Source organism: Cavia porcellus, unplaced genomic scaffold (assembly GCF_034190915.1).
Source record: "Cavia porcellus strain 051 isolate PalLab524CR breed Dunkin Hartley unplaced genomic scaffold, mCavPor4.1 scaffold_22, whole genome shotgun sequence".
Taxonomy (NCBI): domain Eukaryota; kingdom Metazoa; phylum Chordata; class Mammalia; order Rodentia; family Caviidae; genus Cavia; species Cavia porcellus.
Genome location: NW_026947505.1, coordinates 44,994,345 through 45,009,869, shown reverse-complemented (window position 1 = coordinate 45,009,869; position 15,525 = coordinate 44,994,345). Strand labels below are relative to the sequence as shown.

Below are 15,525 nucleotides of genomic sequence, written 5' to 3'. Positions count from 1 at the left end.
GGTCATTTATAGACTGGGGAAAAATCTATAATGGGTTGATGCAGGATGTCAGGAAACATGTAGAATGGATAATTCAGGGCCCTCACTCAGTCTCCTCTTCACTCCCAAGCAGATATGTGGATTTAGAACAGGTGCTTCATCACCTGGCTGCTTCATACTATTCTATAAATCAGTGCATTAAGGTTGATGATCCTAAGACTCCTAAATCTCAATCTTGAATTACTGCTTGATTTTAAATTATTACTTACACTAAGACTTCATTCCCTAAGACCTCATTTCTTTTAACTTTTATCTACTTGTTCAGTGTTTTTCAAAACTCAGTATTTCAATAACAATTCTATAAGAGTCCTAGTTTTGATATTTTCATCTTTCTATTCCAAATAGAAAATATGACATACCTGATATGCAAAAGTTATAAAAACATGATTAATTTTCCCTGAAAACTGCTTACTTATGTGTAAATGTATATAGTGAAGTTGTCAAAAAATATTGTCACCTTCAAAATTTGATTTGGATGTGATTGGCCAGACTGTAGGTAATAATTACATTTATTAGTCAGCTAATGAGCTTAATTAAAGTGGAAATGCAAGGATCCATTTCCTCTTGGAACCTGAAACATGAATAAGGAGCATTACTCACAAGTGTTATGTGGGCATATACCTCCTAATCTGATAGAGGTCCAGAATAGTAATGACCACACATCCCTAATGGGAATTTACAGAGCACTAGCATTTCACAGTACAGATTTTTCATTCAAGAAAGTTTTTAAAGTAAAGAAATCTATTTTAAAGTATTACAGTTTATAACAGCATGTCAAAAGCTCCCGTGACTCTTTACCCCATGTTCCAAAACTTGATCACAGAAATCTTTTCTGTTTCAGATTACCTGTTAACATTCCATGTTACTACAGTTCTACAAAAGTTCTCAGAGAAATACTGCAGAAGTGCAAGTAGATATAACATTTGGCATTATTTGTTGACCCTAATAGAACATGTCCCTCTCCTTAGCTTCATTTAAGATGAATGGGAACTGTTTAAAAAACACTGATCTTTTAGACCCCATCATAACCCATTTAAATTGTGAATTCACTGAAATAAGCTTACTGGGTAGTTTCTTATAGGTAGTTAGTGTTTAGTTTGAGAGCAATCAGCTAAGGAAATCATAAAACATTCGTGAGTGCTGTTAAGGGCTTGCTAATGAGCTGATTTCATGATTCCTCATCACCAGCCACCAGGGGACCAGATACCTTAATTAAAGTTGCTTTAGAGAGTACTTGAATATACCAAGAGATAATGTAAAGTGATGTAGGAAATAAGCACTATCAAACAGTTTACCTTTTGTTGTTTCTTAAATCAGGCTACAAAGAATAATACCACTCAGTTCTAGGAGAACAAACCCTGTACTTTCTCCAGAATGAGGCTTGTATATAAACGTTGTGATGCTACAGAGACATAAAATATCTTATCTTCAGGGGTCTGAAGGAAAGTTTGGAAGAGGACACTCCCAATCATTTGCTGGGGCTGTTCCTCAGAATCCTTCTCTCAGGGATGTTTTCATGGCTAAAAGAAAACACTTTCTGGTGGCCGCCTGTTGCCGTAGGGATAAGTGCACACTGAAGCTCAGACTACTTAGTCCTATACCTCGTAGTTGAGTAACCCAGGAAGAGAGGGAAGGAAGCTTTTTTTCCTTTAAACCTTGCTGCTTGCATGCTTTCTCAAAGTAGAAGAGCAGAGCTGAGGATTGTGCAGGTATCATTCATAAAATCCTAGAAATCAAAAGATGCATAACAAATACAGGAACCATGCAATAAAATGTAAGAAAATGATAGGAATATTAGTCCAGGCTCTGTTTCAACCTTCACACATATCAAAATAAATGGAGAAAAATAGAATTTTGCTTGTCAAACATTTTCCAGGCAGAAAGCTTGGGCTTTGGTCTGGGGTTGTTACTCAGTGGTAGTACACTTGTTTGGCTTGTAGAAATCCCTAGATTCAATTCTCAGCAGTACAGAAAGAGGTGGGGAGGACTGAGTTGAAATTTCACAAACTGGAATTAGAATTTGGTGTGATTATATACATCATCATGGCAGGCTACTTTCTCTTGAATTTTTAACTTCTGTTTTGCAGCATAATAGTATCAATTTCTTTCAGCAAATCAAAGCTAGAGAAATCAATCCACATTTGGTAGACACAATTGAGTGAAAACTACTAATTTAACTTCCATCACCTTTCAGTCCACACTAATTAGAGTTTGCTTGCTAGGTAGGAAAATGCCAGATACAGGACCCCACTCTTGCCAAGACGGGAGAATTCTTGGAGGACTCCATAGGAGCCTGCTTTAGGCTGTTTTTAGAAAACTCTTTTGATAGTTTAATGTAAATTAGTGTAGACAAATCAACTAACACAAAATTAAACCATTTCTGAAGGATTATTAGAGAACTATAAAAATATCTTAGAAACATTTATCTAGCAACAAAAACAGCAAATATAAATAAACTATATTTACTTAGATTAAGTAACCTAAATTGGCTTTAGTTCCTCTGATAGATGTACATCCAGAATACTAGAACTGTTTACATTGTGCTTATCCTGAAGCTTTGAGGATTTCAAAGGTAATTATGGGTAAGACCTTGACCATGAACCACAAAATACATGTATAAGGATTACCAAGTGTGAAGAAAATTTGTGAAATTCTTATTATATGCAGAATTTTCCTAATAGATTCTCATCATGTTTGACACCAAATACTTTACCAAGTATAGACTGAATTGAAACTGGATTGTAGCTACCATCTTATTAACTAAACCATAGTGTATTTTCCCCTAACATAATCTCATCTCTTCTACCCTCTGTGCTACTTTTTTCTGTTTCTGAGCCTCAACTTCTTATTAACTGCTAATAGCAATTATAGCTAAAATTTGGAATAAATTTTTCTTCAGAATGTTGAAGGCTGTACCAGTAAAATTATCCAGGACAAGTCTATTCATTAAGAAGAAGCCATTATTTTATTTTTATTAGTTTTAAGGTCCTGGAGATTAAATCCAGGGCCTTGAGTGTGCTAAGCATGTGTTTTACCACTATGCTGCATCCCCGGTGCAATGTCATTTTAAATTATAGCACATGTTCACACACACACACACACACACACACACACACACACACACACACATGCACACAGGGTTTCTCTAAAAATTGACCCTACACAACAGAGTCCTTTCACTTGTGGAAATGTAAACACTTGGATGCTAATTTAACACGTAGGTGGAAAGTTGTATTCAGCAGTCACTGCCTCTCTGAACTGAGCCAATATGGAGATCTGGTTTATGTTGCAGAAGGATGCTTTAGAGAATGTTAATTGGTAGGTCTAACAAAACAGGAGTTTTTAAAGCCATGAATAAAATTTTAAAAGTGACTGTTAAATATAAATTACATTTCCCCTAATGTCAAGTGCCATATACTACAAGTTTAAATTTCCCAGCAGGTGACTGTATTACTCACAGTCAGTTATCAGAGCCTTCCCGCTTCTCAGTGTGAAGTTAGTAATAGGAAAATGAAACCAGTTAGAGAAATGGAGAGAAAAAAGACAAATAACATTATATCTAGGGTAGACATAATTTCTATGTCTGCTTACCTACAACCCAAACCTCAAATTTTGACTCTCGATTCTTTTAGTTTAACTTGATTGTTTTTAAATCCTTTGTTCCTGTGAATTCCATTTGTGTTAGATCTCACCCTTGGTAGACTGCAACACTAATTTGCTTTTTACTCAAATGGTTATGTTTCCATTCATCTTCCCTAAGTTTCATATAATTGATTTTATCCCACCAATTAAGTTGTCTACCAAACTTTGATCATCACCTAACCCAGGAAAAGACTGCACAGTTCCTTATTTGTACTTGTACTTATTTGTTCAGTAGAACCCATGCAACGTTTTAGTGATAGTTTCTACTATTTAAATGCTAATACTTCAAATTGGAATGAACTCCTATGTGAACACATTGTGATAAATCCATTCAGTAGAATGTTTGTCAGCAAGAAAAAGAAACAGCCTACTGATAAATGCAACTTGGATGAATCTCAAAATTATTATGCTGTTTGGGGAGGTAGAGCACATGTCTATTAGCAGAAGATTCTGGTTTGATCTCTAGCACCAGGGAAGAAAAAACTTGTGATAAGTGAAAGAAGCTAGAAACAATGATTTGTAGACTTTTGATTCAGTTATACGACATTTAGGGAGAAAAATAAGGTTATTGGGACAGAAATTACTACAGTGATTTCCAGGAGTTAAGGGTGCAGAGGAAGAGTGAATAGACTAAAAGGAAGTCCAAGAGAATGTTCAAGTAATGGTGTTAGGCACACAACTTAATGGGTTCATCAAAATTCCACCAACTGAAAAGATTAAGTAAAACTTGGTGAAAGTAAAGTAAATTCAAACATGATAAGCTCAATTTTTACAACTATTCCATTATAGAAATTTGATAGAAGACTCATTAAATGTAATACAATAACTCAGAATTTCTAAACTCTGTCTCTTTCTAATTATTAAGGCATATTTCTCTTTGTTATTTTGTTTTCTATATTTGTGGTTTCTCCAAGATCATCTCTGAAAAAAATGCCTGCATTTTTAAATCTAGAAACATGGCTTCTTTGTACCTCAAGAAAATATTTTCAACCCCATTAGTTAAACTATTGCTAGTGTTAAATTCTTTAAAGAGACAGCAAAGTATCTTATTTATTAGGTAATCTTTTATTTGCTAACACAACAGTATCCCCCTTGCCTGCTCCCAAGGATTGGCCCCATTTTTGTATTATTCATCTTCCTCATTCTTGGAACACAGATTTAAAACTAAATCCTACTACTCTAGAGATCAGAAACTCCCAAATGAAACCAAAGGAAAATTCAGTCTTTGGTTATCCCAATTAATTCCATGCTCTGGGACCACATCTCTTCTGCTCAAAAGGCAGCTGTCTCCTGGAGGTAACTAATACTCAAACACTGGCAAGTTACAATGTCAGGTGACATGTGAGTTAATAACAGCAGCTTCCCATTTCAGATCTTTTATTTCTATTTCCAGTTAGGTCTATTTGACATATTAACATTGTATATATTTCAGTGATACAATATGTTGATTTGATACATTGTGAAATTACTACCACAATTAGGTAAATAAATATTCTGTTGTGTGGTGACATGGATCTTCTCTCATCAAATTTCAAATATATAATATAGTATTATTACAGAAACTACCATGTTAGAGTCCCAGAATTTATCATCTTATATTAGAAAATTCATTATCTTATAGTGGAAAATCTTTTTAACCATCATCTCTCTATCTCCCCCATCTCACCTCTGGAAACTATCCTTTTAATCTCTGTTCCTATGGTTTGACACAGTTTAGACCTTATATGTGATTCAAATCATAATTATGTGACTTTCTGTTCCTGGCTTATTTCACTTGACCATATTTGGTCAAGTGATTTTACTTTTAAATACTTTTCTTTTATTATATTTTTACTTTGGTGTATTAATCTCTGTGTTTAACACATAGATGTTTATAGTCCTTGTGTGGAGTTGGACGGAACACATCTTAATTCCTTTTCTTCTGCTTTCTCTCATCCCAGCACCCATCTCTTGATCCTCTTATGTTTTAAAAATTTTGTGTATATTTATAGTACATACTGGTTACAGTCTTTATGTAGAGTTGATACATTTAAATAACACATCCCAATTACCTTTTTTTTCATCCCTCACCTCTTCTCTCCCTCTCCCATCTTTCCCTCTCTTTATATAATGTTCCATTATGTACACGCAGTTATAACCTACAGTTTCTTTATTCATCTTTGATGGGTACTTGTATTGTTTTTACAACTTGGCTGTTGTTAATGCTTCAATGGGCATCAAAGTGCAAATATTTCTTTAAGATATTGAATTTATTTTCTTTGGCTATATGTCACATGTGGGACCATTACTATAGTTCCAGTGTTAAATTTTTGAGGAAGCTCTGTATTGTTTCCTTTAATAACTACCAGTTTACATTTTCACCAACAATGTACAGGTAGTGCCCCTTCTCCACACCCTCCACACACCCACTATTGACTTTTTGTTCATCACCACTGTAACACGCGTGAGGTGGTGGTTCATTGTGGTTTTACTTTTAAAGTGCCTGATGATTAACGAGCATCTTTTCATATACATACTTGCCATTTTCATGTCATGTTTGGGAAAAAATGTGTTCAGATTTTTTTGCCTATTTTTAATTAGATTATTTGTTTTTACTACTGAGGTATGTGAGTTCCCTTTATATTTTAGCCATTAATCCTGTTTTAGATAAACGGCTTGATAATATCTTTTTCCGTGGTGTAGATTGTTTTCACATCATTGACTGTTTCTTTGATGTGATGAAAATGTTCCATTTAAAGTAGTTTTGCTTGCTTATTTTTGCCTTTGATGCCCTGCTTTTGGTGTCATATGTGAAAAATCATCACATGTAATATTTGTTTGTTTTCTGCCTAATCCTGAAAGTTAACCCTAGCATACATTTTGAGTTTGCTTGTAGCTCATTAATCTTTTTCTTATTTATACATCACTGTAAATAAGTTATAACATATTTTTAGAATGACTAGGACTAACAGGAGAGCCTGATGTTATCACTAATACTTTTTAATTGTCCTTTGTACATTTTTGTGAGGTGTTCTAATTATTTGTTTTAATTATTTGGATTCATAAGTTCACTTGAAAACTGCAAGAAAGAAGGGTTTTACATAGCAGCATCATCCTACTCAGTATGTGAAGCATGTTTTGTTGCATAAGAAATTAAGTTAATCAATGAAATTTGCACAATGCTTTTCCTGTTGAAAACTGACCTTTAAAGTATTTACTTATGTAAAGTATTCTACAATCAATCACAGACAATAAGTGGTTTTAAACTTCTGTCACCTTCTGCCCATTGTCCTTGGTTTTCAAAAAGGCCATATAAGAATTAACACTTTTGGGCTGGGGCTTTAGTTCAGTGGCTTAAGTGACTGCCTGGCAAGCATGAGGTCATGAGTTTGATCCCTGGTACAAAAAAAAAAAAAAAAAAAAAAAAAAAAAGAATTAACACTTTTAAAATGATGCTTAGAATTGGAAAGAACATTTTTTTTATTTTAAAGAGGGTAAAATTAAACAACAAAACAGATCATAAAAAAACAGTGTAAGAGACACAGATTTCAAAGCAAGACGACTGTAGATTTTCATGTCTATCATATAGCTCTTGTTTTCTTCCAAATAGTTGTCCATATCTTCACATACAGTGAATTCATACAAAACAAAATAGTATAAAACTGATCAGAACAAAATGACGAAGGCATTTTACATCTCCAAGACCAGACAACAAGGAAGTCAACAATGGCTGCCATAATGTTTCTTATTCTCTTCAAAATAGCTGTCCATACCTTCAATATGTTGAAACTAAATAAAACAAAACAGACTAAAATTACTCTGAACAAAGAATAATAATATTGCTGGATTTCACATCATAATGCTACAAAATCAGCACTGAGTACCGTAGTGTCTCTTTTTCTTCAAAGTAGTTGTTCATTTCATTGTGCAGTATACAATCAGTTCTCATAAACTTTTTTAGAAGTTCTATGCATGAATGAGTTTCTACACGTATATCGATCCCTTTTGTATTAGAGGGAAAAACAAAACAAAACAAGACAAAATAAAACAGATTCCTAGAAAAACACACAATGAAAAAGACATGTAAAACCACAATACCAGGGATCTACAATAGTTACTATGATGTTTCTTATCTTCAATAGAATCCTCTATATCATCAGGCATAGTGCAACTGAACATAGCAGTGCATAACAATATTAATAAAAACAACGAATTGGAAACATTATAAAGCTTCAAAAGCAGGTAATATAGTCAAACTAGAATGGTTATCCTAGTGAATCTTCTTCTCTTCAGGGTATTTGCCTGTACTCTCAGACTTCATACTATCTAACATAACAGATTCAAATAAAATCAGTCAACACAAAACAGTAATATAACAAATATGATTCAAATAAGATCAGTCATAATAAGACAGTGTAAGTTACACAGGATTTCAGATTGAGTTAATAGGAAATTAAGGGATGGTTACCATAGTATATACTGCTATTTTTGGAATAGCTGTCTGTGCTCTCAAATCTAGTACAAGTAGACAGAGTGGAACAGAATATAATCAAACTAAACAGAGCAATGAGAATAATGTGGATTTTAAATCCTGATACATTATTATCAATGTTCTCTGGCTTCCTTTCTTAGACAATTTCATCCCTTTCATTTTCTCAGGGTACATTGTACACTTTGGGTCACACTAAGTCTTTTAGTTTTTAGATTAGGGAGAAACTCACTATTTACCTAAGTGGTTCTGAACCTTTTTACCCCTGGGTTTGATCTTAAGTTGTGTTCCTTTACTTACAAAAGCCTCAAGGTTTTCCCTCATTATAGCTGAGTGATTCACCTCTGCACAAAAGTGTCATATCTTTCCAGCCTATCTGCAGTTGCTGGATGAACAGCCCCTAATTCTTTCTGGTTGTCTGTCACATAGAACATTGTTTTCTCATATTTGATTTTTGGTTCATAAACCCTCTTTCAAGTTAATTATATTTGCTATACAGAGCACTCGATGGACCCTATCTCCTGATCTACTCTGCCTGTGTTTCTTTTTGTTAGTGTATCAAGTGATACACAGATGGATACATTCCATCTGTGATAGAGATTATAGCCAGTCTTCTCTGCCTCATCTCTGCTATGCTATTTTTCTGCTGTTGGTTGTCTACTTTTCTCCTTCATTCCACTATCTGCCCCATTCAATGAGGCCTCTCTGCCACTATTGCTGGGATTTTGGTGATTTTTTTCTCTCTCTCTAGAATGACCTTCAGTATTTTTTTGTAGGGTTGAATTGGTGGTCACAAACTACCCCAGTTCCTCTTTGTCATGGAAGCATCTTGTTTCTCCATTAATTTTGAGAGACAGTTTTGCAGGGTATACCAATCTGGGTTGGAGGTTCTTTCAGGGTTTGGAATACTTCACGCCAAGCTCTTTTTGATTTAATGGTTTGTGTTGAGAAGTCTGTCGTGATTTTGATAGATTTTTCTTTATAGGTGATCTGTTTCTTTTCTCTGACTGCTTTTAATATTCTGTTCTTTGGATGAATTTCTGGGGTCTTGATTATTATATGTGTGGGTGTAGATCTGTTTTGGTTGTAGCTGGCTGGATTTCTATATGCCTCATATAAGTGAATATCGTTTCCTTTTCCTATGCTTGGAAAGTTTTCCTTAATTATTTCTGTGAATAGCCCTTGTATTTTATTTGTGTTTACCCCTGCTTCTTCACTTACATGTTTTATTCTTAAGTTATAGATCCTCTTGTCATCTTCTAGCCATTGTATTGTTACTTCCTGTTTCCTTGTTATTTTTAAGAGATCTTTCCTTTCATGATCACACATTGAAAGTCTATCTTCAAGTTTTGTTAATCTATCTTTAGTTTCTTTCAGGCAATTTTGCCAGTTTTCAATGGTATTTTTAATTTTCTGGTAACCACTTTGAATTTGTTTCATGTATTTTAGATTTTTAAAATATTCTTTTTCTGTGTTCCTCCATTCTTCCATCTCTGTCTTCTTGAGAGGTGCTTAGCATTTCTTTTATTAATCATCTTAAATCTTGCTTTACTTTTATTAGTATTTCAGTTTTATATTCATCTATAATGTCATGAAGCTATTTTTTTATGTCAGCTGATGCTGTGTCTGATATTGCATGCTTGTTGCCCTGGATCTTTTCTGTATTTACCTCTCCTGGACCCATATTCCCTGGGTTGGTGGCTAGAGGACATTTCTTATTTCTTTCTCTTGTCATGTTTCTGGTTTCTTCCATATAGGTGAATTGTGGAGGTCCCAGCCCCTTTCTGTACTGGTTAGAGTTCTTCTAAAGCATGCTGGCTAGGGATTGCTGCCCTCTCCAGTTTGCTGTTGATCACTGAGGTGCAAGCAGGGGTGGTGTAGACTGGCCACTCCCTTTCAAGCCAGTCAACCAGCGGGGACCTTCACCACATTAGTGTGTGCCTTTGAACAGAGCTGGTTCAGGACAGCTTCAGGGGCAGTTTTGTCCCTGGCTATTGAGTCCCTACCAGGGGTGTAATCCAACACAAACAGATCTCAGCAATCTGCTCTTGGTAGGGAGCAGTCAACTGAAGCCTTCTCTTTTTGTCTAGTCTTCTCCATGGTGGTAAATTCTAGTGTCTGAGATGTTTCTCTCAGAGAGGCTCTTTACCTTGCTTCTTATTGATCCACCATCTTCACATTGGAAAGAATCTTGTAGATATCCTACTAAAGCCATTGCCAGCTTAGAAGGTTAAATAAACTTCCCAAGCCACAAAGAACCAACGTGATGATTTTGTAAATCTGATGCTCCTTCCAGAATAAAGGTGACTATACAACCTGGCGATGATCAGGTTTGCATTTTTGGAAGCAAGAGAGCCCATCAGTTGGGAGGTATCTTTCAATGTGGCAGCAAGTGCTTTGATAACATGGTTAAAGAAGACATTTTATACAGACCTATCCACTTTGTACTTGATTTTAAAACTCCTGCTATTAGATCAGAAAATGAGTGAGAAAAATCTTCACTTTTCAGAGTTACAAGGAAGGCCACAGAAACTATGTCAGAGAAACTGAACTAAAACTACTAATAGAAATGCAAAAATACAAGGCATAAAAATTTTATCCTGAATGAAACATAAGTGGAGAGGCAGTAGGTAATATCTAATATCTTTGGTAAATTATCAATTCAATCCTTTAGCTGTAGTTAATCATCTATAAAATAGAAACAATAACATCTAATTCTTAGTGTCACAGCTAATATTTTATGATGTGTTATATAAAGATAAAGACTGTATATAAATATAAAGAATTCAGGGCCTGGGTTATATTTGTAATTCAAATAGTGGTTATAAACTTTAATGTCAATCCACAATTAAAGTAGGTACTATATATTCATCTATTGATAGAGAGATGAGTCATAACCAAGAGGATGTTGCAACATGGATGAAAATAAAACTTTTTAATAGTATAATGAGCTCTAAACAAATAAAACATGAAACACTGAGCAATATATGTCTAGGGTCCAGTATCTGGATATTAAGGGATGGCTTCCCTCAGTTATTTTGTGAATGCTATCGTAGTTACTTCTTCCAATATTCTAAACAATTTCATTTATTGTCCTGACTCTCTGATGGATCCTAAATCATATGAGTTCACTGCTAGTACCTATATCATTATAGAAAACAGTTGAAATCAGGTTTTCTGCTCAATAGTAAATGATAATGCAGAAAAGATTTATATATATACATCTGAATTTAGAGATATATTACAATTTTGATGCAAATAATTATATAAACCTGAACTATTTTTAAGTGATCATAGATTAATAGTGTTTAAAATCTATGTTAATTATGACTGAGGCATAGAGCAAGCTTTGTAAAACATTCAGAGGAAAGATAGTGACAACCTATAGACCTAATAAAAGGACAAGTTTGGCTTATTCCCATAAAGGTATATATAACACTTTTGAAGGCCAGATGACTCCTACACATAGAAAGTTACATTTCTGGCTACTTTCTAATGCAGTGGAAAATCAAGTCATATATTAAATACTCTGATTTGCTGATCATCAGTGCATATCAAGTTTATCAATGACAAGCTCCAAATACATTTCTGGACTTATGAGTGAGTTCTTTTCTGAGAAAATTCTTCATAATTTGGATTTGTTTCTAAGTCATCAAAGTGAGTCTTACACAATATACATGCAAATGTAGTAACTGGAATATTCATAAGTCTGGGACTTACTATAGGTTCTATACATCTTATGATTACAGATAATATTGAATTCTGTCATATCTTCCACAATGCTCAGATACATGTAGGAAAACAAGAAATTCTTGTTCAATTGAATGTTCTGGACTAAATGAGGTAGAAATTTCTTGTTCCAAATTATTCACCTGTTTTTTCTACCTCTTCTCATTTCTAGTTTGATCACTCATGGCTTTGGGACTCCAGCAATATGTGCAGCTCTAAGCACTTTCCAGACAGTCCTCAGCGAGATGCTGAACTACTTGGAAAAACACACTACTCATAAAAACGGTGGAGCGGCAGATTCTGGCCAAGGACATGCCAACTCGGAGAAAGCCCCCCTGCGGAAAACTTCAGAGGCTGCCGTGAAAGAGGGAAAAACAGAAAAGACAGACTAGCTACATCAAACAGAATCTATTTCCAGAGAGTCTTGCTGCTGATATTTTTTCTAAAATAATATATCATTGAGGGTGACTAATCTTCAGTGGACCAATCATTATCCTCCCCCAATCCTATGTTTAGAAAAAAAAAATGGAAATGAAACATAAAACAAAAAAGGACAAATCAAAAGAGAGAGAGAGAGAGAGGAGGAAAACAGCAGTGTAATTGTGTGATGAAATTGTCACTTTTTAATTTTATGTTATGATAAAAATTCTTTTGTGCACGTAGTTTATTGTTCCGAATTATACACACCACTGTTTCTAAGCACTTCTGGACTTCGGAGAGCAGCACATGCTTTTTCACATTTAACTGATGCACTTTCTTATCCAGCTCTGTAGTTAGGGATTAGAAAGCATGACCCACCTGGAATCTGCCACCATTGCTTACAATGCCAGTCCTTCTTGACTTAGCTCCCTGTAACTCAAGAGTGCCTCTTTGCATTAGATCAATATAAAAATTAATCCATGAATAAATAATTGGGGAACTCCAAAGGACAGTCATGAATATTTGTCCAATGAAGTGACAGCAGTTCTAAAAGTTGTGGTTACCTCTAGACTACTTAATACCAGTGCCTTGGTGGTATTTTAAAATTCCAGAAAACTCTCCTGCTGACTATAATGTTCTTACCCACTTGTGGGTTGCTTTATCCACTTTATAGGTAAGTAGATACTCAGAAAGCAGACACGATATGAGTACAAATGAACTCTTCTTTCAGTTCTTCTGACATCACCAGTTTAACGGTTTAAGGAAACAAACAGACTGCACTGAGTGGGTTGCATAGTTTTGCTACTGTTGGACTCTGAATGAGAAACAATGTACTGTTATCCCTGAAAAATATATGGAAACAGGAACAGTGATTTTTCCGGGAAGTTCTGCCTCTTGAGGTAGGAAATGAGACCAGGGAACTCCTGGAGGCCCCTTTGAAGCACTGTGGCTGATGATTGTAAGGTTAAAACAAAAGCCGTTCTTTTTCTACCTTTGTGCTTCTTCTACCTGCCCGATAGCTGTGTTCTAAACCTTTAGAGGCACAAAAGCATTCAGGTCTGTGTTCAATAAAGAAAACAAAACAGATTGATCAGAGAAGACTTTTGCTTTTAAGATGCTTCCTTTTTTTTATAGCTTGTTCTTATAGCTTCTATACTTTAGTTAAAGCACTGAAAACAAGAGGCTCCTGGTTGCAAAGGCCAGGAGCTAATTGAGTGAAAGTTTGACCCATAGAACTCTGTCTGTGTCAAGAAACCTGACTGGTATCATGTTGTACTGACTTTTCTACTGTTAAGAATTTTCAAACTTTATGTAGGCAAATAAAAATATAGGTCAAAGTTTATGTTAAAAATCATTTTAATAATGTGTGGACTCCCAACACTTGGTTTAGCATGAAAATATTATCTTTTCATTAACATATTTTAATTACTTTTAAAATTTTTACCGTATTATAACCCAGTAAGGAATATTGGATGTTTATTTGGGAGGACACAGTGCAAATATTTTCATGTAGAGATCATGCAAGACTATTTTTACAAAACAATAATTTTTAAAATCTTTTGATCTTTTCCCTTTAATGTTGTACAGAAACAGAAAATCTGTAAAAAATAAAAATCTAAATTTTCTGGATTGAATTCAATTAATGGAAGTCACAACAAAAGAATTCCACATAGAGCAATTTCATAGTTGTGCAGTAGTAGCACTTAAAGAAATATAAAAGTAATGCATTGTGATTTCACATGCTTTGTTGCATTTTTAAAATTTACCACTTTTATGGATTTAAATTATTTTGAAACAAAAATAAAATAAAGCTAAGATTCTGCTCAAGTTCCAAATTTGATCACTAAATAAATTATTCTGTCTCGCATCCAATTTCCTATATTGTAAAATATACACATGAAACAAAAAGATAAATATTGAATTTAATAAGTAGTAGGAAGTAACATACGGATAATGTGGACTGTGTTTTCCTTAATGAAATTTCCACACAAATGTTCTTTTATTTCATTTATTAACAATACATATGTATTTAATATGGCATTTTTATATGCATATCTACTAGGTACCTAATGTAGTTGTATACCATGTCAAATGTTCACCAATGACCAGATGAAAAATTATACCTGGCTTACATTACCAGCTTATTTCTTTGCCCTTAGTTGTGACTAGTTCAGGTTCTAAGTACTTCAATGGGGTATTACTATTTATTAGCCTTGGAAACAAAAAAGTACAACTATAACTACAGTGCATATTATTTACCAGAAGTTGGGGCATTTTAAGAGCCTTAAATGGACAGCCTCATCATTTAACTTACCCAGCCATTAGGGCATAAATGAATGGATGGACTGGTTCTCTTCAGGATCATTATTTATTATGATATCCTAATAGGCATTGTTAACATACCAACTTTTGCCTTGTATATAATAGATATGGAACACTTTTTAAATAAAAGAATAAATCAGTGTGTGTTTGTTTTTCATCCAGAATGGGTCAAAAGACCTTCTAATTGTGTTCTTTTCTTTCACTCAGTGAATTGAGTCAGATTGAATTGAATCATTCATAGTAATTTATGGATGATTAACTTTACTTGAGTAAGAAAATACTTCCACAACAGGAAACTCATTGAGAACATATGTATTTAAAATATGACAATAAAGAAGACTTTATCAGATTTTAAGTAAAAATGAAGTTAAACCATTATCATGGTTTACAGGAAAGAAAAGTAGATTACAAGACATTCTGTGCTATAATAACAAAGAAATGAAAAATCATTTTCAGATTAAATATTACTTCCACAGAAAAACTGTTCAAGGCTCTCATATTTACCCAGAATAAATATGAAAATGAAAACAGTTAAATTTTATGAAAGAGTCAAATTTCTACATAAACACATCTTTTCTATGTCTGTTTCAGTAATCAATCTAAATACCAGTGACCTTGGCTATTTCAGTAGAGTTGCAATTTGGCTTAAGTTTGACTGCTTAGAAAAATAGGTGAAACCTGTAAATCGCTCCATATTTTTTTCTCTGAAAAGATCATGACCCTGTAACAATACATATTCTCTGGCCTTCTTTTCAGGTATCTTAACACAGGGATCATTTTTCCTGGCTGTGTCATTGCTTTTGCGTTTTTCTTTCTTCCTTTTTTTTTTTTTTTTTTTTTAACTTTTGCTTTTTCCTTCCATGGGAATATGTTCTCTTTGATGAGCAGGACAGAACATGTATTTA

General features: G+C 34.1%; 1 protein-coding gene across 2 annotated transcripts in view; it reads left to right on the top strand.

The window, feature by feature from the left end:
- The window catches only part of Tfap2d (transcription factor AP-2 delta), a 59,932-nt gene extending 45,172 nt beyond the window's left edge, over window positions 1-14,760 (top strand). For both annotated transcript variants that reach the window (XM_063233120.1, XM_063233119.1), the window contains one exon: window positions 12,051-14,760. In XM_063233120.1, the coding sequence (XP_063089190.1) occupies window positions 12,051-12,270 (220 nt within the window). In that variant the 3' untranslated portion in view covers window positions 12,271-14,760. The remainder of the gene's footprint in view (window positions 1-12,050) is intronic.
- Window positions 14,761-15,525: the final 765 nt, after the last annotated feature.